Source organism: Erpetoichthys calabaricus, chromosome 1 (genome assembly GCF_900747795.2).
Source record: "Erpetoichthys calabaricus chromosome 1, fErpCal1.3, whole genome shotgun sequence".
Lineage (NCBI taxonomy): Eukaryota > Metazoa > Chordata > Cladistia > Polypteriformes > Polypteridae > Erpetoichthys > Erpetoichthys calabaricus.
In genome coordinates this window covers 196,382,663-196,405,162 of record NC_041394.2, presented here as the reverse complement: position 1 = coordinate 196,405,162, position 22,500 = coordinate 196,382,663, and the positions used below count along the sequence as shown (strand labels likewise).

The 22,500-nt window shown below is 41.3% G+C and overlaps 1 protein-coding gene across 2 annotated transcripts in view; it reads right to left on the bottom strand.

Annotated features, from left to right (window-relative positions):
* The window catches only part of rpap3 (RNA polymerase II associated protein 3), a 114,582-nt gene that overhangs the window by 71,511 nt on the left and 20,571 nt on the right, over positions 1–22,500 (bottom strand). For both annotated transcript variants that reach the window (XM_051928688.1, XM_051928689.1), the window contains exons 3-4: positions 21,507–21,650; positions 18,290–18,406 (exon numbers count right to left, since the gene is read on the bottom strand). In XM_051928688.1, coding sequence (XP_051784648.1) covers positions 18,290–18,406; positions 21,507–21,650 — 261 coding nt within the window. The remainder of the gene's footprint in view (positions 1–18,289; positions 18,407–21,506; positions 21,651–22,500) is intronic.

Here is a 22,500-nt window from a genome sequence, read left to right as displayed (position 1 = left end):
AAATAAAAATAATAATATGAAATGAATAATAAAAAAATAATAACAGTAATAATAGTACTACTGATTATTCCAAAACAGTATATAATCTCAAAATGAGTCTTTTGTGTGGTAAATCTTCAAGCAAGGTTAAAGACACAATCCAACTTCACAGTTGGGACAATAACAGCGTGTTTCTTTTCGGATTTATCAGCTTTTGAAAAGCACACTGAACATGTATGAGTTGGATTCTGTTTTTTTCTGTTGGTGGTATATAATCAATAAAATGTCTATCAATAAGATGCTCTGGATTGATCTGCGATGTGCTGGGTCAAGCATGTCTCCTTAGCATCAGTGTGGACGAGGGATGTGCAGCAATGGTTTGTTCTACAAGCTGGCATGTAAAGTTTGCATGAGATACAGCTTTGCCGGCTTTTTGTTTATATAACACAAATTGCATTACAAATGCACTTTTCCAACAGATGACAAAATATCTTTTTGTACTATTTATTCTGTTGCCTCCGCATAACAGGATAGAAAGTCAATTCTTGATCCGCATGATCTATGCCACCCATTGTGCTATTGTAGTTGACCATAGCACAAGACTTTGTAGCATGTTTCTTGCCTTTTGCTTATACAGTGTGTCACGCACGCGTGCTTACGGAGCCGCGAAAAGACCCGATGAGCAGCGTACAACATTCTGCCAGGGGATGGAGACGGGGTACTAACCTTTCTTTCTCTTGTTCCTGCAAAAAAGCTGAAACAACACCACCTTAACGCTTCCCGAATTCTACCAACCACCCGCTGCCACTTACGCATTCTATCCCTTCCTCTGGTCTCACCCTGATGATGTCATGGTCCCATAAGACACTTCGGTTCCTCCCAGCATTCCAGTCACCAGTTTCCGGTCCCTCATTATTTAAAGTTCTCCTCTGTGTAGGGATGACGTCTTTTGGTTATGATGAGAAGTCAGCTGTCTGACAAGTTTTTTTTTTATTTTGTGCAGTATACGGGGCCGGAAACCCCAAACCTTGACAATCGTGTTGTCTATTTATTACAGTGGCGTAGCCGGCAGGATTTATTTGTCCGGAAAATGAGCGAAGGACAAGACCTCAACACAGTTTTGACCAGGTCCTTCAGCTGGAGTGAGCCGTCACGAAGCAAGAGCTGGTGGAGACCAAGACCAGGCTCGCGGCAGCCAAAGCTGCTAGACCGGAGCCTGTGCGGCCTCCACCTCCTCCTACTGTACCACTCACCGATGCGGATGATATCGAGGCGTACCTCTCTACATTCGAGAGGACTGCCTCTCAAAATCAGTGGCCACGCGCGGACTAGACGTCCATACTGGCGCCGTACATGAAAGGGATCACGCAGAAGGCCTATCATGACCTCCCCGTCGAGGAAGCCGCTCAGTATGACCTCCTAAAAGCCGAGGTTCTCAGTTGCTACGGCATCACGTCGGACCAGCAGGCGAGTGAATGGAGGCAGTGGAGGTATGACCCCGATCGCCTGGGCCTTGCCCAGGGTTTCGAGTTTTGGGGCAAAATGGGATGCTGGCTGAGGCCAGATGTAAACCAGGCTTGGCATATTGTCGAGCGAGTAGCCTGTGAAGGTTTTATAAATGGCATGCCAGATTATCTTGCTCAGCAGGTCCAGTGACATCCATTCACTGACATGAAAAGTCTCTTGGATGTTCTGGAGTGTCAACTGGTAGTGAACCGAGTTGGGGCGGCAGAGAGATCTGCTCATGGTCCCCGACAGGGGCACATCGCTACTCCTGAGCCCTTCCGTTGCAATCTGGAGACTCCAGGTAAGCAGAAAGAGAGAGCCCTGGCTTTGCTGCGCTGTTTCAAGTGTGGCAAAGTCGGGCACACCCTGCCCGCCTGTCCGCAAAACGTGGAGCTGAAGGACTGCACCTTGGCCAAAGGAGAGAGGTATTGTGCTCTGTCTAATCCCCTGCCTGTCCCAAATACGGGAGTGGTGTTAATTAATGGGCACTCGGTGGTGGCATTGTTCGATTCTGGGAGTAACATTATCATTGTTGCTCGCTGTTTTGTATTACAGTGAGTAATACCCAACAGTGGGTATCCCAGCATGTGAGGGTTACTTGTGTGCACGGAAAGACCAAGTCATATAGGTCTGCTAACTGTTTTATTACATGGAAGGGTGAACCGAGACAGCTCTTGGTGGCCGTTATTTTAGGACAAGACTGGTCTAAAAACAATTGAGGTAAGAACCTCACCACTCCCACCGCCGGAATGGTTCTACTTATGACAAGGCACCGTCCCCGCGGCTCCCACGCCGTGTACTTCGGCGACTGTTAATGAAGAGGAGTCCGGGGGGGATGACATTTTGCTGACGGACCTTGACCTGGAAGTACAACCAGGGCAGGTCAGCGTCAACCATCCGGCTCCTCTGGATCCTTTAAGCCGCGAGGACAACCAGTTTAAGTCCACGCCGGCATCATTTAAAAGAGAGCAATGGAATGATGACTCTCTAAAGTTTGCCCGGAATGCTTTCGTTTCGGTTGACGGCAATATGCCGCTTGCTCCCATACCACCGGGACCCTACTTCATCTTAGAAAACGATCTGTTGTATCGAGTCGCTGATCACGAGGGTGAGGTACGGAAGCTGTTGCCACAAACCTACCGGCGGGAGGTCTGTGAACTGGCACACGCCCACCTCCTTGGCGCCCACCTCGGGGCCGAAAAAACGCTGGAGAGGATAAAGCTCCGGTTTTACTGGCCCGGAATTAATGAGGAGGTCCATCGTTTCTGTCAGTCATGTCCGGATTGTCAGTTACATCAGATACCCAGAAGGGACCGTGCTCCTCTCGTTCTGTTTCCCCTTATTGATATCCCTTTTGAGAGGATCAGAGTCGATCTTGGAGGACCCATGATGCCTTCGACATGTGGCTATAAATACATTTTAGTCATGGTGGATTACGCGACTCGGTACCCAGAGGCGGTTCCATTGTGCTCCGCTAATACAAAGAATGTCGCACGGCAATTGGTAGCCCTTTTCTCCCGAGTAGGAATACCGAAAGAAGTCCTCACGGACCAATGTACACCTTCTGCTTCGGATACGTTCAGGGAAGTTGCCAAGTTACTCCATATTATGCATCTGAAAACGTCTGTTTATCATCCTCAGACGGACGGGTTAGTGGAACGGTTTAACCAAACCCTCAAACAGATGCTCCGCAAGGTAGTCGACGCGGACGGTAGGAACTGGAATCAACTTTTGCATCTTGTCCTTTTTGCTTATCGGGAGGTACCTCAAGCCTCGACGGGTTTTTCCCCGTTTGAATTGTTGCATGGCGGCCAACCCTGGGGTATATTGGATATTGTCAAAGAAGGATGGGAAGGAGAGGCACTTCCCTCCACCAATATTTTGGAATACGCTGCGCAACCGCGCGAACGGTTAGAGAAAATTCAACCTCTTTTAAAAGAGGACGTGTCGAAAGCTCAAGCTGTGCAGGCGCATAATTACAATCGAAACACCACCCTCCGGGAGTTTCAGCTGGGGGATCATGTGATGGTACTCGTGCCTACTTCTCACTCCAAATTGCTAGCCCATTGGCTGGGTCCATACGAGGTGAAAGAGAGAAAAGGACTTGTAGACTACCTGGTGAAACAACCAAATCGTCGACCGAGTGAGAGGATATATCATGTGAACTTGCTGAAACCTTGGAGGGATCGGGAGGACCGCCCTCACCCAGGGAACACCCTCTCCCTTTTCTCAGAAAAATTAACCCTTAACCTCGGTCCCAATTTGGCGGCCCATCAGAGACAGGAGCTGGAAGCTGTCATCCTGTCCATCCCGGAAGTAGTCAGTGAGACGCCAGGACGCACCTTGCTGATTGTCACTATATCGTGTTCAGACCCGGGTGTGGTGGTGCGGGAACGCCGTTATAGACTCCTGGAAGCAAACGGGCCGAGGTGGAGCTGGAAGTCCAGAAAATGCTCAATTTAGATGTGATCGAGGAAAGTCACAGCCCCTGGTCTAGTCCCATCATCCTCGTATCTAAGCCAGATGGCTCATGGAGATTCTGCAATGACTTTAGGCGTCTTAACCAGGTCTCCAAATTTGATGCCTACCTTATGCCCCGAGTAGACGAGCTCATTGAACGCTTGGGTACGGATCATTACTTGACATGACTACGGGATACTGGCAAATTCCCTTAACGGCATCTGCTAAAGAGAAGACAGCCTTCAGCACCCCTAGCGGGCATTGGCAATATAAGGTCCTCCCATTTGGGTTGCACGGAGCCCCGGCGACCTTCCAGCATCTGGTAGACAGAGTGCTAAAGGCCCACCAGTCCTACTGTGCCGCCTACCTGGATGATGTAGTAATCTATTCCGGCACCTGGGATGAATATATTTTGCAGGTTTACACCGTCCTCTTAACACTAGCGAAAGCCGGCCTCCATATTAATCCGTGCAAATGTTTCTTTGGATTGAACGATGCCAAATATTTGGGCTACCTGGTGGGTGGAGGATTGGTGAAACCACAATGTTCTAAAATTAAAGACATCCTGGAATGGCCCCGTCCGATAACCAAGAAACAGGTGCAAGCCTTCTTGGGGTTAGCGAACTACTACCGCCAGTTTGTACCTCGTTTCTCTGGGAGAGCCGCACCCTTAAGAAACCAGACGAAAAAAGGGCCCCTTTGTATGTGGTATGGGATCACCTAACAGAACAGGCATTCCGTGACCTAAAGACGGCCCTGACCATGGCACCAATATTAAGAACTCCCGATTTTTCTCTCCCTTTTATCCTCCAGACCGATGCTTCAGACACAGGTCTAGGCGCCATGCTGAGCCAGAGCATCGACGGTGTCGCACACCCCGTAAGTTATCGGAGCCGGAGACTGCTGGATCGGGAGAACAGATATGCTGCGGTGGAGCGGGAAGGTTTGGCCATCAAGTGGGCGGTAACGCATCTGAGGTACTACCTGTTGGGCTGGGAGTTTACCCTGGTAATGGACCACGCCGCTCTCCAGTGGATGGCTGTACACAAGGAGTCAAACCCCCGAGTCACCAGGTGGTTTTTGGACCTTCAGCCCTACAAGTTTGCCATCACTTATTGTCGAGGTAACCTGCAAGCCAATGCTGACGCTCTCTCCCGGGTTCACGACCTCTTGGTTCAGGCCGCCCGACACAATGGGTCTGGGCTGAAGGGGGGGTCATGTCACGCACGCGCGCTTAGAGAGCCGCGAAAAGACCCGATGAGCAGCGTACAGCATTCTGCCAGGGGATGGAGATGGGGTACTAAACTTTCTTTCTCTTGTTCCCGCAGAAAAGCTGAAGCAACACCACCTTAACGCTTCCAGGACTCTACCAACCACCCGCTGCCACTTCCGCATTCCATCCCTTCCTCTGGTCTCACCCTGATGATGTCATGGCCCCATAAGACACTTCGGTTCCTCCCAGCATTCCAGTCACCAGTTTCCAGTCTCTCATTATTTAAAGTTCCCCTCTGCATAGGGATGACGTCTTTTGGTTATGACGAGAAGTCAGCTATCTGACAAGATTTTTTGATTTTGTACAGTATACGGGGCCAGAAACCCCAAACCTTGAAAATCGTGTTATTTATTACAAGTGACTGTAGCTGCATTATGTACAGTGCTAAGACGACAAACATCTTTCTTGTCCGTCTATTTTAATGTAAGCACTTTACCCTTTTGCCAAGCTACTAGCATGCCTCACTGTAATTTAGCTTTGCCAAAGTCTTCAGGCAACCCATGACAGTTAGGACGCACTGTTCCATATGTACCAGTCTTTCTTTGCAGCAAGATGTCAAATAGCTCTGATGAAGTATAAAAATTGTCCATGTTTACACCGTAACCTCGATCCAGCAGAACATCTATCAAAGTCAGCACCGATGACGTACTGATTGTCCGTTTCCTTTTGTACAGAACTGAATTCCAAATGTATCCCATTTTAGATTCACAAAGCTCGTAAAGCTTTATGCCAAATATTGCTCTTTTTGACGCGACATACTGTATCCATGAGAGTCTGCCCTTATAAGCCATGAGACTTTCATCGATGCTGACATTACGGCCAGGAATGTAAACACTCCAAAATTTTACTACAATCGCCTGGTATACCTCCCAAATTTTCTTAATTTTTGATGCTGGATGGGTATTCTCATCAAAGTCTTCATTGATGGTAAGGTACAGATATTTCATAATTAGTGAAAGCTACTCTCAGACAACGCTTACTGTACGCAAGACACATCTGTACAGTTGCTCAAGTGGCACTCAGGACTAACGTTTTTAGCACGGTTTTCACTGCCCGAGTAATGCTCGGGTCTAACGCTAAGGAGGTTAACTAAGCAAATAGGTTAAAGCCTCCAATTGGAAAAGTACTGCAGTGATTCATATATTTCACCTGGCTGCAAGTTATTTTACCCTAACTCATGCAGTGAGTAGTATCTCATTTCTTAAACAAATATGTTGGAAGACCTGTCCTGTGGTTGTGGAAAAGAAGTTGCTCTTTTTCAGAAGGATCAAATTATAGGGCTGCATTAAGTGAAGAAAACAACTAACAAGATTCTTGAACTACTAAAATTGGGCTAAGAACCACCCAACGCATTATTAAAACCTGGAAGGATAGTGGCGAACCATCATCTTTGAGGAAGGAATGTCATTGGAAAAATATCTTGAATCACTTAAACATTTGGTGAAATCAAATCATAAAAAAGTCAGCAGTTGAACTCACGGCTACGTTTAATAGTGAAAGTGAAAGCATTTCCACATGCACAATGCGAAGAGAACTCAAGGTAGATTGGACTCTGGAGCAATGTAAAAAGGTCATGTGGTCTGATGAGTCCAGACATTCCAAGAGAACAATGCCATGATTCATCAGGCTCAAACTGTTAAAGAGTGGTTCAGATAGCACGAGGCCTCATTTTCACATCTGGATTGGCCACCACAGAGTCTTGACTTTGACCCAATTAAGAATCTCTGGGATGAGCTGGAGAAGACTTTACACAACGGTCTGAAACTCCCATCATCAATACAAGATCTTGGCAAAAAAATGAATGCAACTCTGGACAGAAATAATTGTTGTGACATTGAAGAAGCTTATCGAAATGACACCATGGCGAATGCATGATGTAATTAAAGCTAAAGGAGGTACAATGAAATATTAGTGTTACTTTGTTTTTTTTGGCCAAGCAGTGTATATTGGTCAGTAATCCCATGACAAAAATAACAAAACCAGCACCGTATAAGAAACCTGAATTTTTATCAATATATACTCCAAGTATGGTTAAAAATGCACTAACTTTTAAATCATTAAAATTCAAATTAAAGACCCACAGAAACTGCAAAAGATTATCAAATACAGAAGTATTCTAGATTAAAACAATAAGTGTCAGTAGCCAAGTATTCACAGATGGACAAAGCTTCAAAGCTTAAAGTATGCACTACTTTTAAGTTCTTAAGAAACTAACTTTTGTAATTTTAAAGAGGACAAAACAAACTCAACTAAAACCTTAAGTAAATGTTTCATGTCTTTAGTGCTGAATTTTTGATCATTCTGACTACTACCAAAGGCAGACATTGTTGGTATTTAGGGACCCAACATTGTTTGGAAAGTTATTTGCTTTGATGTCATTCAAATGTTTGATTTTAAATCCTTTTTAGTAAAAATTTAAAAAGTCAAAACCAGTAATTGAACTTTGCAACTCTAAATACTGGATCATCATCCCTACCATTGAGCAACTACAGTCAAACTGACCAATCATATTTGGTCATACATACAGTACACACAAAACAAAAGTGACCATTCAAGTTTCTAGTTTTCAAATAATGCATGGGCTGTGTTCACCAGTATCTATACAGTTTCAGTATGTAATCTTCATGAAGACACAGGTATTGTGAATTAGTAAAGAGAGGAACTCAAAATGATTATCACAAACTCAACATTGTCAAATAATGCATATGTTGTTCAAGAGGAATAGAAGTGACTCAGGTGTGCGATCATGTCGTACAGTCAAAAAATACACAACATCCTGATTTTAGATTGGGATGGTAAACAGGTCACAAATGATAAATTTTGAAAAAGGTTAACCTATGGTGGATGGCACTTTTGAGTCGCATAATATGTTTATTGAAAGGAGCAACATTGGAAACTATCAAAAGGAGCCAATCCGCCACAGCAACAGCTACTCAACAAGTATGACAGCCATCACAACGACCAGACCAGTAAAAGGTATATCTACCTACAGAGATCTGGCCAGTCCCAGGTCTATGCACCTCAGAGAGTGCCGTCATTGAAATGCCGAGTTTACAAAGCGCCTCTGACAGCAGAGGAAGGTAATCATCTTGCTGGAAAGACAAGACATTCTATGCGCTGATCTGGAAGGCCGCCCCAATCTGGGACCCAAATACTGTGGGTGATATCTCAGCATCACATCAGTTCCAATCCCCAACAGGCCTGACCCCATTGGCTTTCTGACGGTTTTTTACTCTTCCAGGGATGAGGCTCCCGAGGACCTCCATCCCCTTCATAATGTGAGCGGTCATCCTTTGGGTGGCTGCAGCAGAGCTATTCCCACAGAGAGCAGAAAGGAGTTCTGTCTGCTGTTTTGGAACTATGTAAAGAATTTTATGGTGGCTGGAGTGCCAATCCTGCCTCCAACCTCCAAAATTTCCCTGCAGGCATTCCTCCAACAGCCAGAAGCAGTTTAACGTCATACCCATACCCTACTAGATGGCATTCAAAAGAAACATCCAGACAGGAACATGAGAATAAGACCACTAGATGATGTAAAGATTAATTCATTTTTAAACATATTATTTTATCTGCTGGACCAGAACATATTTTCTGAACTATTGCTTAATCCACTGTATTGTCAAGGGGACCAAAAACATTTATCTGTAGCATTCTAGGGTGCACAAACACAAATAGGCCTGCCCATCTTCATTCATACTAGGCCAATTTATAATCACTAATTATTCTGTCATGCACATCTTCAAGATGTGAGAGGACAACTAGACTGCTATGAGAAAACCCACAAAAACTAGGAGAATGGGCAAGGACCCCCCAGCCCACAGTGTCCAGTCTAGGATTTAAACTGATTTATCTAGAGTTATGAGGCAGTAGCTCTAAATACTGATACAACAGGATTAGTTGTCCTGGGAATCAAAAGTTTTCAGTTCATTAAGTAAATTCCCGAGCTACTGTGTAGGCACTCTTAGGTTGGTATATTAAAAAGAAGCAGTTTAATTAAATACTTTTTGTATTATTTAAATTTTCTTTTGTTACAGATTACTCTAATTGAAAAGAATTTCCAGAATGTATATATAATTGTACCTTACACCAGTGATATATTTTCATAATGAAAACGAGAACTAGAACTAAAAATAGTTTTTCGTTTTATAAGAACGAGAACTGAAATTAAGGCAAACAGAAAAACTAAAACTAAATAAAAATACAAATTAGTGATATGTGAACGAACTAAAATGACAACGAAAATTGAGTCAAAACGAAAAAAAAAACAGCAATAGCATTTTCATTCAGTCTGGTTCAGTCATGCAGAGCGGTTGTTTGTAGGTTGTCCTGAGCGTTCAGTTACATTGTGCTGTTCACTATGCGGTGATCTTGTACCTTTGGCTTACTATAGTCACATGGTGCAACTTCCATAAAGGACCTTTGTTTGTTTGTTGAGCACATTTGGTTCTTTGGGTTGAAGCAATAAGCACTTGTGGTTGACAGTGGAGAGTTTTACACAGATGTTTGCGGGTAGAAAGCGAGAAAGTAATGTGTGGAAATACAGTACTTTAATTGCAGCGCAGATGATTATAAAAGCAAATGCAGCATGCAAGAAGAAGAAAAGAGTCTCAGAGTTTCAGTGCAGGACCAGCTGGGTCAGTACTTAGTGGAAGACCAGTACTTCTCTGGCACCATGACTGCACTTCAGTGCAGGGACACGCAGTCAAGGGAGGCAGCTAGAGCCTCACCTGTCATCATGAAAAGTAAAAAAAAAAAAAAAAATGATAACATAATATAAATTTGTCCACAGGTCTGTGCTAAACATTTGCTTTTCTGTATGATTCCAATAATTTTGATCATTTTTATAGTCAAAATTGCTGAATTTGTGCATTTCCTGAGGTAGAGAAAAGCCAAGCAAAATGACACCTTTTATTGACTAACTAAAAAGATTACAATATGCAAGCTTTCGAGGCAACGTAATCTTGCCTGAAGAAGGGGCCTGAGTTGAGGTGTCACTTTGCTTGGCTTTTCTCTACATTCATAATGGCTAACACGGTACAACACCCTAGTACTGCATTTCCTGATGAAATACAGGGGAGAAACGCGAGGGGCAGCAGCAACCAAAAAAGCCTCATCTCACCTCGGACTGCACTCTCCCTTACACACTGGGTAGATGCATGCAAATGGCACATGCATGTTCCTGACTCTCTGTATGTCGCCAATATAATGTTTGCAGACACGTTTATTATACACCTTGACTTTCCACAGTCTGGCTAATATCTTTAATGAATGTGTCAGACATGTTTAGCCTTGCTGATCAGACATAAAACCGCAGTGAAAAGGCAAAAGGTGAGGCAGACAGTACCGTGCTGCACTGAAGGGGTGGATGTGAGCCCAACAGGTGCTTGTTGCTGCTGTTCTATGCAGAGGCTCTAGGTGCCAATAAGTTAGCAATATCAGAAAGTCAAGTGTACTGCAGCGGCCCATTTATTTTTATCTTTTGTTCTGACTGACTGGCAAAATGGAAGATTAAGACTTTTAAAACTAAAGGAAAATAGGGAGGACTTTTACAAGAAAGAGATGGAGATTTTTGTGGAGAAGGATAGGCGCATGGACTTAATTTACAGATAAAGGTAACAATATAAACGGTTTTCAATTTTATAAAATATGGGAACTAATAAAAAAAATTCAATATTTACAAACTAAATTTTGACCTTAAATAAAATATGTTTTTGTTATTTTTCTTATCCTTTTATCGAACAGTCTGCATTAAAATTGATTAAAGCATCAGAATTAAAAGCTTTTAATAACAACTAAATACTTCAATTAAGGTCAAAATTGAAATCCATTTTTTTGTACACCACTCTATACTTTCATTTGTATTGAATTTGAGTATGAATTATGGAATTGCAACGGCAAATTAGAACGCATGGAGAGCGCAGAGCAAAAGCGCTCTCTCACCACTATAAATGTAACGTTCTTTCTTAGCCAAATATGTACCTTACCTATGTGTGTGTAAAGAATGCCGATGGGATATGCAACATAACCAGAAGTCAATGTGCATGCTGCCAAATGAATAGTGAATAAGATACTCTTTTGGGTTCATACATTTGTAAATCTGACTCTGTAGGAGTCAGTGCTTCACTAGCCACGAACCTCACCATACGTCACTGCTTCAGTACTGGCAGCAGAAATCATCAACATACAGTCTGCTGGCACCAGTGGCTGAGGACCTTGTCTGTGCACCTGCATTAAAGATGCTCATCAAGCGAATATTTTCACTGTGTGGCTATCTGTGCCACGGACGTCGTTGCAACATGAACAAATCAAAATGCGTGCTTGTTTACAGCTTAACAGCAACGTGCTTGTACAGGCTGGTTTCTTGGGTTGAAACATTTGATCTTGATGACTACACTCATTAGGCCACTTAATCTGTTTGATCATTGATAGTCAAGCTGTTTTTATTGGCATTAGGTACTGTGAGTGTGTTTTGTTGACTAAAACATAACTTGCATTGAAATATGTGCAAACCACAATTTGTGGTCTTGCAACAGAAAAAAAAACTAAAATTGTACTAATATTATGTAAGAGAGCCAGAACTAAAAACAGAATAAAAACTAAATATTTAAACACAGAACTAAATAAAAATAAAAATTGTTGACTTCACTGAAAACTAGAATGAAATAAAAATAAAAATTAATTTTATAAAATAAAATAAACACTAAAACTACAATTAATATCAGAACTGAAATATCACTGCACACATCCTTATCCTTATTTGTCAGTTTAGTATATCATTTCCCAAAAAAAAAAAAAAAAAATTAGGAACACTTTTTGAATACATTTACTGTAGTTTTTTTTGCCCTGCACAAGAATGTAAGTTTCAAGCTGTTTACATAACAAGTATAGACATTCTTGCTTAGTTCTCTGAATCACATTCTTTATTAGAAAAGCATAAACTAGCATGGGATTACTGCAGGTAAGCAGAACATCATAAAACTTAGAAACAAATAAAGGAACAGCTAAAGAGAAAACTGCAAGTCACAAACCGATTAGAACCACAGGGATCCCATTAATGCTACACTGCTGGCTGAGCAGTGAAATCTTGGTCTTATACTCGTGTATATACAGGTCAAATTCTGTTATAACGGACTCCCAGGGACCTAAAAAATATTTTGTTATAACGAAAATTTAGTTGTAATGAGATTCTGTATTTGTTACTATAGTGCTTTCTTTAACTTTTACCCAGGCGTTTGCAATCATTTCAATAGCTTCTTTTGTGTTCATTTTAATCTCCTCCTGCCTACAAGTTATGCTGCCGAGAATTTTTCTCAGCATTTCCTTGCGATAATACACTTTCCCAAAACGCGATTGCAGCGTCTGTGGAAGATTGTTTGTCCGTTTGCCAGGGCAGGGCAAAAACAGGCTCATAGCGCTGCAGTGAAGTGACTCAGAAGCAAATCATAAAAGATCGGGGTCACGCTATAAGTCCCTGTCTTGCACCCCAAAACACTAGGCTGAGTCTCAGTACTTTAGGAAAACCAACTTTATTCAGCTTGAAACAGGAAAAGTACACTTATTTACTAGAGGGTGATCTGCCACTCTGCTATACACAGACACAGCAGTCAGGCTGCATCATCCATCGATATCTTTTATGTTTGCTTTGGTGGAGAGACGCAGAATATCTTTGAGATAGCTGTTGCCCCGGCAACAGATAAACAGTCTTCCATAGAGGCGGAGTTCGGACTTCGGCGTGTCGTCCAGTTAGGGGCGGTCCCAAGAGAGTTTACAAACCTCACATTTACCTTGAATGAGTACCGCATTAACAGGAATGTTTCTTGAACAAGCATCTCTGAACCACATAAAAACTGCTTTTTCGACGTCTTCAAATGCAGCAGTACACATACGTTTGCACCCCGAATTTTTTTTTCTTTTTTTGCTCGGTCTTTCAAGAAAGTTCACAGCGTTGATGGCGAAATTCCGATTTCACTGGCAACGTCTTTTTTTGCCACAGTCGAGAGCTGCAAAAATGTAAAGTTTTTTTTTCTAATATGAACTGTTATCATTTTTTCGTGTCTGCCGTTTCTATAGGAGGGTGACAATGAGTTAAATTCCAATGGATGTTTTTTAAATGTTGATAAGTAATAAGCAAAAGGTATCACTGAAAACCACAGGAAAAAAAAAGGGCAAAAAAAAAAAAAATCAGTACGAGGAAAGTTCGAAGAAAGAAAAAAAAATGACAATGTTTCTGTTTGGGGATCATTGTGCACGAGTGAGCTGCGGCCACAGAACTAGATGCTTTGTGGATGATTCATTCAGGCATTTCAAGGTCTTTTGGGCACTTCGTTATAATGAAAGTATCTGCTGAATGTACTTCGTAATAACGAGATTTCTATATACTCACGTCATATGGGGAAACAGTCGGGACCATAAAAATACTTTGTTGTAATGAAAATTTTGTTATAAAGATATTCGTTATAACGGAATTTGACCTGTACAATAAATTAACTATTTAGAATGCTATTAATTATGCTTTGAATGTCTTAAGTATACAGAAACAGAATTTGCAAGAAAAAGCCACCTTGTACTTCCAACCACTGTTATACAGAACAGCCATTTTTCTTGACACATACACACGAAGATGCTGTGCATGCCATGCTAAAATTGCTAATTCACATAGTTTACCATAACTCGAATAGTGTGGACTAATGGGCTACAGTGCCATAGCTCCAGATAGTTATGGAAGGCAGAAGTACACCATCTCAAGTGTAAAACAGGTTTAAATAAAAAGAAACACTCTAAGTCAACTTTTTATGAATTTGTATTTTAGCATACTGTAGCAATCAATGAAATATGGAGGAGTGAGGCACACATTGAACAATGGCTAAGACCAGTAACAGACTTCTTTATTGAATAATGACAAACAGCAACACCATACTCATATACATAAGAATTTGTTCCCTGGACACTTTTTACTACTTGGACATGGATTTTTACACACAGAGACTCGTCTATTCAGGTAGTCAACTTCAAGCGCCGAGAACAAATGCCCGCGCCGGTGTGGTTCCCTATTTACCCAACGAGATGAGAAGGCGGTATCATGGCAGCAGAGCCGGAGGTAAGCTAAAGGCGAGGCGGCTTGTGAGAAAGTGGCGTTATAGGCCTTCAGTGCCTTCTGTGATCCTGGGAAATGTGAACTCACTACCAAATAAGATCGATGAACTGGCTGCGCTGGTGAAAAATGTCAGGACCTACAGAGAATGCAGTTTGTTGTGTTTTTGTGAAACGTGGCTAACAACTAACATCCCAGATGCTAACGTGGAGCTACCCGAGTTTAGCAGTGTTAGAGCGGACAGAGACGCAAATACCTGCGGGAAGCAGAAAGAAGGAGGACTCGCTCTCTAAGTGAATACAAGATGGTGCAACTCTGGACATGTAAACGTAAAAATCTCCACTTGCTGCAGGGACATCGAACTGTTGGCCGTACGTTTGTGTCCCTATTACTTGCCCAGAGAGTTTGGACACGTCATTGTTGTTATTGTTTACATCCCTCCTCGGGCGTACGTGGAGATAGCGAGTGACGTTATCCATTCTGCTGTTGCTAAACTGCAAATGCACCACCCCGAGGCGCTTGTGCTAATCCCTGGAGACTTTAACCATGTGACGCTGGACAAAACATTACCTGCCTTCTCCCAGTATGGGGATTGTAACACCCTGGGAAATAGGACTATTGACCGACTGTACGCAAATGTTAAAGACGCATACAGCACCACCCCGCTGCCTGCGCTTGGGAAAGCAGATCATAACCTGGTTCTGCTTCAGCCTCACTACAAACCAAGAGTGAGGGAGCTACCTACAACCACGCGCTCATTCAGGAAGTGGTCCCCTGAGGCAGAGCAGGCTCTGAGAGACTGCTTTGGAACTACGGACTGGGATATCCTGCAAGGATCATATAGTGAGAACATTGAGGAGGTTGCTGACTGCACTACTGACTACATCAGCTTCAGTATGGACATTGTAGTTCCAGTAAGAACAGTACGCTGCTATGCTAACAACAAGCCAAGGATTACAAATGACATCAAGGGCCTTTTGAACCAGAAGAAAGGGGCTTTTAAAGGCGGTGATCAGCATGAGCTCAAGCGCGTGCAGAAGGAACTCCGAGTCCAGCTCAGGGCGGCGAAGGAGCAGTACAGGAGAAAGCTGGAGCAGAAGTTGCAGAATAACAGCATGAAGGAAGTGTGGGATATGATGAAGATCATCACTGGCTGCAGCTCGAAGTGGGGTGCCACCATCGAGAGAGACGTGGAGAGAGCAAACCAGATGAACAACTTCTTTAATAGGTTTGACCACCCTAATCCACTCTCACCTCGGAGTACTGCACCCTCCACCCATCCTTCTACTGAAACCAGCATAAGGAGAGAGTTTCCCCCCACCCACAATTACAGCCGCCCAGGTAAGCAGAAAGCTGAGGAGACTTCGTGCCAGCAAAGCAGTGGGTCCAGATGGAGTATCGCCACGACTGCTGAAGGCCTGTGCGCTGGTGCTGGGGAGTCCTCTACAGCACATCTTCAACATGAGCCTGGAACAGGAGAAAGTCCCGAGGATTTGGAAAACATCTTGCATCACCCCAGTCCCAAAGGTATCACGTCCTAGTGAGCTGAATGACTTCCGGCCTGTCGCTCTGATGTCACATATGATGAAGACCATGGAGCGGCTGCTGCTTCACCACCTGAGGCCACAGGTCCGCCACGCCCTCGACCCTCTGCAGTTCGCATACCAGGAGAAGGTGGGAGCGGAGGATGCCATCATCTATATGCTACACCGAACCCTATCCCACTTGGACAGAGGCAGTGGTGCAGTAAGAACTATGTTTCTGGACTTCCTTAGTGCCTTCAACACCATCCAACCTCTGCTCTTTAGGGACAAGCTAACAGAGATAGGAGTAGATTCATACCTGGTGGCGTGGATCATGGACTATCTTACAGACAGACCTCAGTATGTGCGTCTCAGGAACTGCAGGTCTGACATTGTGGTCAGTAACACAGAAGGGCCGCAGGGGACTGTACTTTCTCCGGTCCTGTTCAGCCTATATACATCAGACTTCCAATACAACTTGGAGTCCTGCCACGTGCAAAAGTTCGCTGACAACACTGCAATCGTGGGCTGCATCAGGAGTGGACAGGAGGAGTATAGGAACCTAGTTAAGGACTTAAATGGTACAACCTAAACCACCTACACCTGAACACTAGCAAAACCAAGGAGCTAGTGGTGGATTTTAGGAGACCCAGGCCCCTCCTGGACCCCGTGATCATCAGAGGTGACTGTCTGCAGAGGGTGCAGACCTATAAATACCTGGGAGTGCAGTTGGATGATAAATTGGACTGGACTGCCAATACTGATGCTCTGTGCAAGAGAGGACAAAGCCGACTATACTTCCTTAGAAGGCTGGCATCCTTCAAAATCTGCAATAAGATGCTGCAGATGTTCTATCAGACGGTTGTGGCGAGCGCCCTCTTCTACGCAGTGGTGTGCTGGGGAGGCAGCATAAAGAAGAAGGACGCCTTACGTCTGGACAAACTAGTGAGGAAGGCAGGCTCTATTGTAGGCATGGAGCTGGACAGTTTGACATCTGTGGTAGAGCGACGGGCACTGAGCAGGCTCCTGTCAATCATGAACAATCCACTGCATCCACTGAACAGTGTCATCTCCAGACAGAGGAGCAGCTTCAGCGACAGACTGCTGTCACTGTCCTGCTCCACTGACAGACCGATGAGATTGTTCCTCCCCCACACTATGCGACTCTTCAATTCCACCCGGGGGGTTAAACGTTAACATTATACAAAGTTATTGTCTGTTTTACCTGCATTTTTATCACTCTTTAATTTAATATTGTTTTTTATCAGTATGCTGCTGCTGGAGTATGTGGATTTCCCCTCGGGATTAATAAAGTATCTATCTATCTATCTATCTACTGTATCTATCTATAAGAGCCTACCAAGCATGATCACATCATCTGTTTCTTATTACAAGCTACAAGGATTGCCTCTTAAAAAAACAAGTGTGAACAACATATGGCTAGCTTCACACTGTTTCCCCACAACGTGAACACTTCTGGACATCACAGTATCGGACACTTTCTGCTACACTTTATTACTCTTCAGCATCACTGTGACCAAGGCATTCACTAAACCTTGCACTGGCATCCCATTTATTCATACCCTATTACATTCTCTGTCCTCTTTCTTGTATCTTCCCAAGACTTGTCAAAAGATGCAGTCCCCTTCCCTGCCAGACAGTCTGCTCAAACATCTGATCCTTCCCAGTCAGTGACACCTTTCTCTGCTGACTTTTTTTTTTTTTGGAAAACTGAGTAATTGTCACTGTGTGATCTACTACATAATAACAGGTTTAAAAAAAAAATCACTTGCCACTTCCACAACCAATTTAAATTTTAAGACGGATATAAAGTTTTACGGGGTTTTATATCAAATTTGTTTTGCAACTTATTGTACCCTAAGGAACTAGTGAAGGCTGAAAAACTATTTTTTAATGTGGAATTTCAAGTTTCATCCACTTATCGCCTTAGTAGATACTTGTTGATAGTCACTCCATAAAATTCTTAATACTACAAACACATGTTAAGTTCTTGACACATTACTTTCTGTAAATAATTTTACTTAATATGGCTAAACTAATGGAGATTAACTAAAGACCCTGAACGGTGCTAAATATTGTATACATGAAATAAAAATAAAAAAAAAAGAATCTCAGAAAAACATGTCTGCGGCCTTTCTTTAGAATCCCTCATACAAATTTTACTTTAGATAATCCATAAACACCCCAGGCACAAAATGTTCCTAGTTTACATTCTAGCACATGACCAAGTAGCAGTTTCAGAAGCAGTTTATTCCTAAATTGCATATTTAATGTTAAAAGCACTACATGTTGCTCATTTTTGTACTCTGCAATGTGATGCTTTTCTATAAACTGTTCTCCCTTTTAAATATATTAGGCCTACTTTGAAAACTAAACCTCAATTCAAAAAGCAAAATACTTCTTAAACCAGATAAACTAAAGTATAAAAAAGGAAACCTTTTCTTTTTCTGCAAGCGCTGTCTCTTTGTCTATTTGAATTCCATCCTCTTCAGAGTCAGATTCATGTGATTCTTGAGTACTGTCTTCTTTGTCTAGGGTTTCCAGTGCTTTGTCCTGTAACAGCAAAAGTTAAGTAAATGTACCTCATCACCACTGTCAAATAATTTTTCTTTATTTAATTGCAAGATAAAATAATGACTAGGCATTGTAATGATGTTTAGAAGTAAAACTTTTGCAAATAATATGTTAATTTCAAATGGTAATAAAAAGCCATCTACCACTACAAGGAGAACAAAAACACTCCACCCACCACAATGTATAGCTACTTCTCCCATTCTGGGAAGCAAATTTAACAAAATCCAAAAATTGAACTCTTAATACAGTTAAAGCACAGATACTGATGAGAGGCAATGTCTTTATCAAAAGGATCTTCATTAAATGGTGTAGCAAATACTCATGCTTAAAAGTGTTTGCATGTACTGTATGGTTTACAGATTCTTTTTTTAAAAGAAGCAGTCTTAATGTGTTAAAGGGATATACTTCCTTCTCGGTGTACTACATTTCAAATTTAACACATTTATAATAACTGAACTCTTCCATTCCACATACAATTTTAAAAATGTGTACAAACTAAACAAGATTAAAAAAAAAAATCAAAATGTGAGCATCAGTAGGCTTTGTGCCCTAGGAACAAAGTTACCTGAACTATTCTATAACATTTCAGTAATTACTTACCACTATGGTACTGATTTTTCTGATCATAATATCGGTCATTACTATATCAATTAACGAGAAGAATTCATAATTAAGTACAGAATTATGGTATTTGAGGGTTCCTCTAAAGCAACTCTTTCTCCTGCACGATTTGGCTCAAAAACTAATCCGCTTGTGGTCATCTCATAACAGGCTCAAGTTTCGAGTTTGGTATTTTTCTGTCTAGCCGTTTTAGCTCTAGACTGTTCTCAAAAAACTGTGACACACAGACACACACACACACCCACCCATCGTTGAGATATCACTGTTTTCTGTATCGGGGACCCTACAAGAATACCCCTCCCCCACAGACAATAGGTTATAGTAGGGGAGGATGCAAAGCAAAAAAAAACACACACACACACACAAATACATTTGGAGGAATGACTCAGAATACGCAACCTTTAACTCTAATAAATGCTCTTTTCAACACACATTTACACTAGCACACTGTGTTAAATCGCTAAACATTTTAGAAAAAATAGGAACTTGGTTGAGTTACTTGGAGGACAGGGAATTCTGTTTCTTGTTTAATTTGTTTGGTAAAACAAAGGTCACATTCTGTTTTTATGTGACATGATTTAGCCAGACAATGTTTTTAAAACCCCCATTGTTTCTATTAGCACGCACTGCTTAACATCATTTTGAATAGTATGGTTTTCCTTCCAGACATGCACAAAGATCCCTCTTCTTTCACTTCCACTAAGTACAGTAAATTCATTATTTATGAAGATGCAAAAAAGTTGAGAACTTATTTATAAATCATAACAGTATGTTAAACACACATAACACTGTAACTTTTCTATATATCCTTTAAAAGTAATATGAGCCTGCTTGGCATGGGAGTGCCTAAAAGAATATATGTTGGAGTGATTGTGCTTTTCTTATTCACACTTGGGAATTATACGGAAGTGCTATACTCTTTTGGCAAAAATAACTTAAGAGCATACTTGTGCTATTGTTATTTACAGCATTGTGAATAGAATAAAAATTAATTTTTGAATAAAACGTGTGCACTTTTGCACTAATGTTACATTTAGTTGTAAATAACTTAGGAAAATAATTTATTGCAGTCTTATTACACAGAAAAAATAAATATTACAGATATTAAATCATCACGCTATACATATTAATGTTCATGTTCCCCTACAGTAAATAAACAGGATTTGCCTTTAATAGATGCCATTTTTGTCCTTAGGATGGTCTTTAATACAACAATTGCACACTACTGATTAAACTGCAATATATTTGAACAATAAATACAGACTCTTCAACTTGATCCTGAGAAAAATATTACAAAAAACAGAAAGGAAGTGAGGAGTGAAGACAAAAAAATCTCAATCTTCACCCCATTAATTCATATAAATGAGGATATTTGTTTTTATTGGGGGTGAAAAAACAGCTGTTTATATCACTGTGTCTTTGATTTGTTTGTGTCACTGCACAAAGTAGGTATCAGCTGTTATTTGTTTAGTATGAACACATTTTCTCATTTTTTAAATCCTATGCTTGTCTTATTTAATTGATTAAAATAATAAGTGTAAATTGCTAGTTTGTAGCATTCCTTATAGTTTTTTTTTGTTCTTTATTTTGCCCTATACAATTTCTTGTATTAGGAATTTGTTAGTTTTTGCATACCCCTTGGGGTCAGAGCACAGCGTCAGCCATTGTACAGCGCCCCTGGAGCAATTACAGGTTAAGGGTCTTGCTCAAGGGCCCAGCAGAGTAGGATCTCTTTTGGCAGTGATGGGGATTCGAACCGGCAACCTTCTGGATACCAGCACAGATCCTTAGCCTCAGAGCCACCACTCCTCCCTATATATATATTTATATATATATTATGAGGGACTTCCATTATCAGTTCAACATCACCTTAAAAATCAGGTTTTAGACAGAAGCTGTATTTAGATGTCTACGTACACAAAAGATTGATGAATCAAGCATCTTAAACAATATTCTATCCACCTTTTTCGCTACAGAATCACAGGGCCAACCTTGTAGAATACGTCAAAGTAATGCAAAGTAAACACAAAACTGACATAAGCATACTCACTCATTTTCAGATGTAGGAAGAAATTAAAATATACATGGATAACCCATGCAGATAATGGTGGAAAATGCAAATTTTGTAGAGACATTGTCCAAGCCAAAAATCTATTCTGTGTCTTTAGAGCTATAATGATAAAGTCTCTGCCATAAAGCCACTACTGAACATAACTCAAGTAAATCAATTAACATCAACACACACATAAATGAGCAATTTAAATTTTACACAAGTACCATACAAAACATACCAAATACATACAGTACACTAGCAAGAATAAAAACCAGAAGCTAAGTACCAATGAATCAAAAAAGTACAACACAGCAAGGCAGAATTCACTACACATACAACAGAGCTGCAGTTATGTTATACTTTTATTGTTGCTGGCATGTTAAATCTAATATATGAGACACTCACGACATTAAAGTTTTCCCATGATTGGTAATCCCAAGATTTAATTCTTGGCACTTTTGTCTCTTCATCTTTTACAGGTTTGGATGGTATTTTTCTTTTGTCTTTTTTCTTCTTTCTGTAGTCCTTGTTTCGAACAGGAGGTAAACACTAAAACAGGGAAACGTGAATAAGTTAAGCAAGGCACTGTCAAAAAACCTAAGCAAATAATTTGCAATTCAAAGTTTTAGTGGTCTGTGAAGGAGAAAATACAATAACTTACAATATGTTATATATATAAATATTCATTAGACAGAAATAAGATTTTACCACCTAATAAAATTAATTTCTATATACCACTATAATTTAAAAGTCACAGAAAAATGTTATTGTCATAATAAACTTAAAATGGAACTTTGTTAAAATGTATTATGCATGGCATTAGAGTATAATGCTAGTGCTTTATATGGTCTAATCCATTATAAGAATAAATGTAGGTAAAAATCATGTAAATTAACACAATATAGGAAACAAAGGAATAAAGGATTCCAGGCGCTTTGGCACACATTGCTCTGACCTCTGAAGGCTGCCATATAATATACTATAATCTATACTAATAAAAGGCAAAGCCCTCACTGACTGACTGATTCACTCATCACTAATTCTCCAACTTCCCGTGTAGGTAGAAGGCTGAAATTTGGCAGGCTCATTCCTTACAGCTTACTTACAAAAGTTAGGCAGGTTTCATTTCGAAATTCTACGCGTAATGGTCATAACTGGAACCTGTTTTTTGTCCATATACTCTAATGGAGGAGGCGGAGTCACGTATCACGTCATCATGTATTACGCCTCCTACGTGATCACGTGAAGTGAAAACAAGGAAGAGATTTACAGCACGAGTCAAACGCGGGAACGAAGGTAAATGATGTTAATTGTTGAGTGTCTTTTAATACTGTGTAACCATACATATTAACACATGTGCAATTAAACGTGTGCATTTACAGGGTGATTTCTCAGGCTT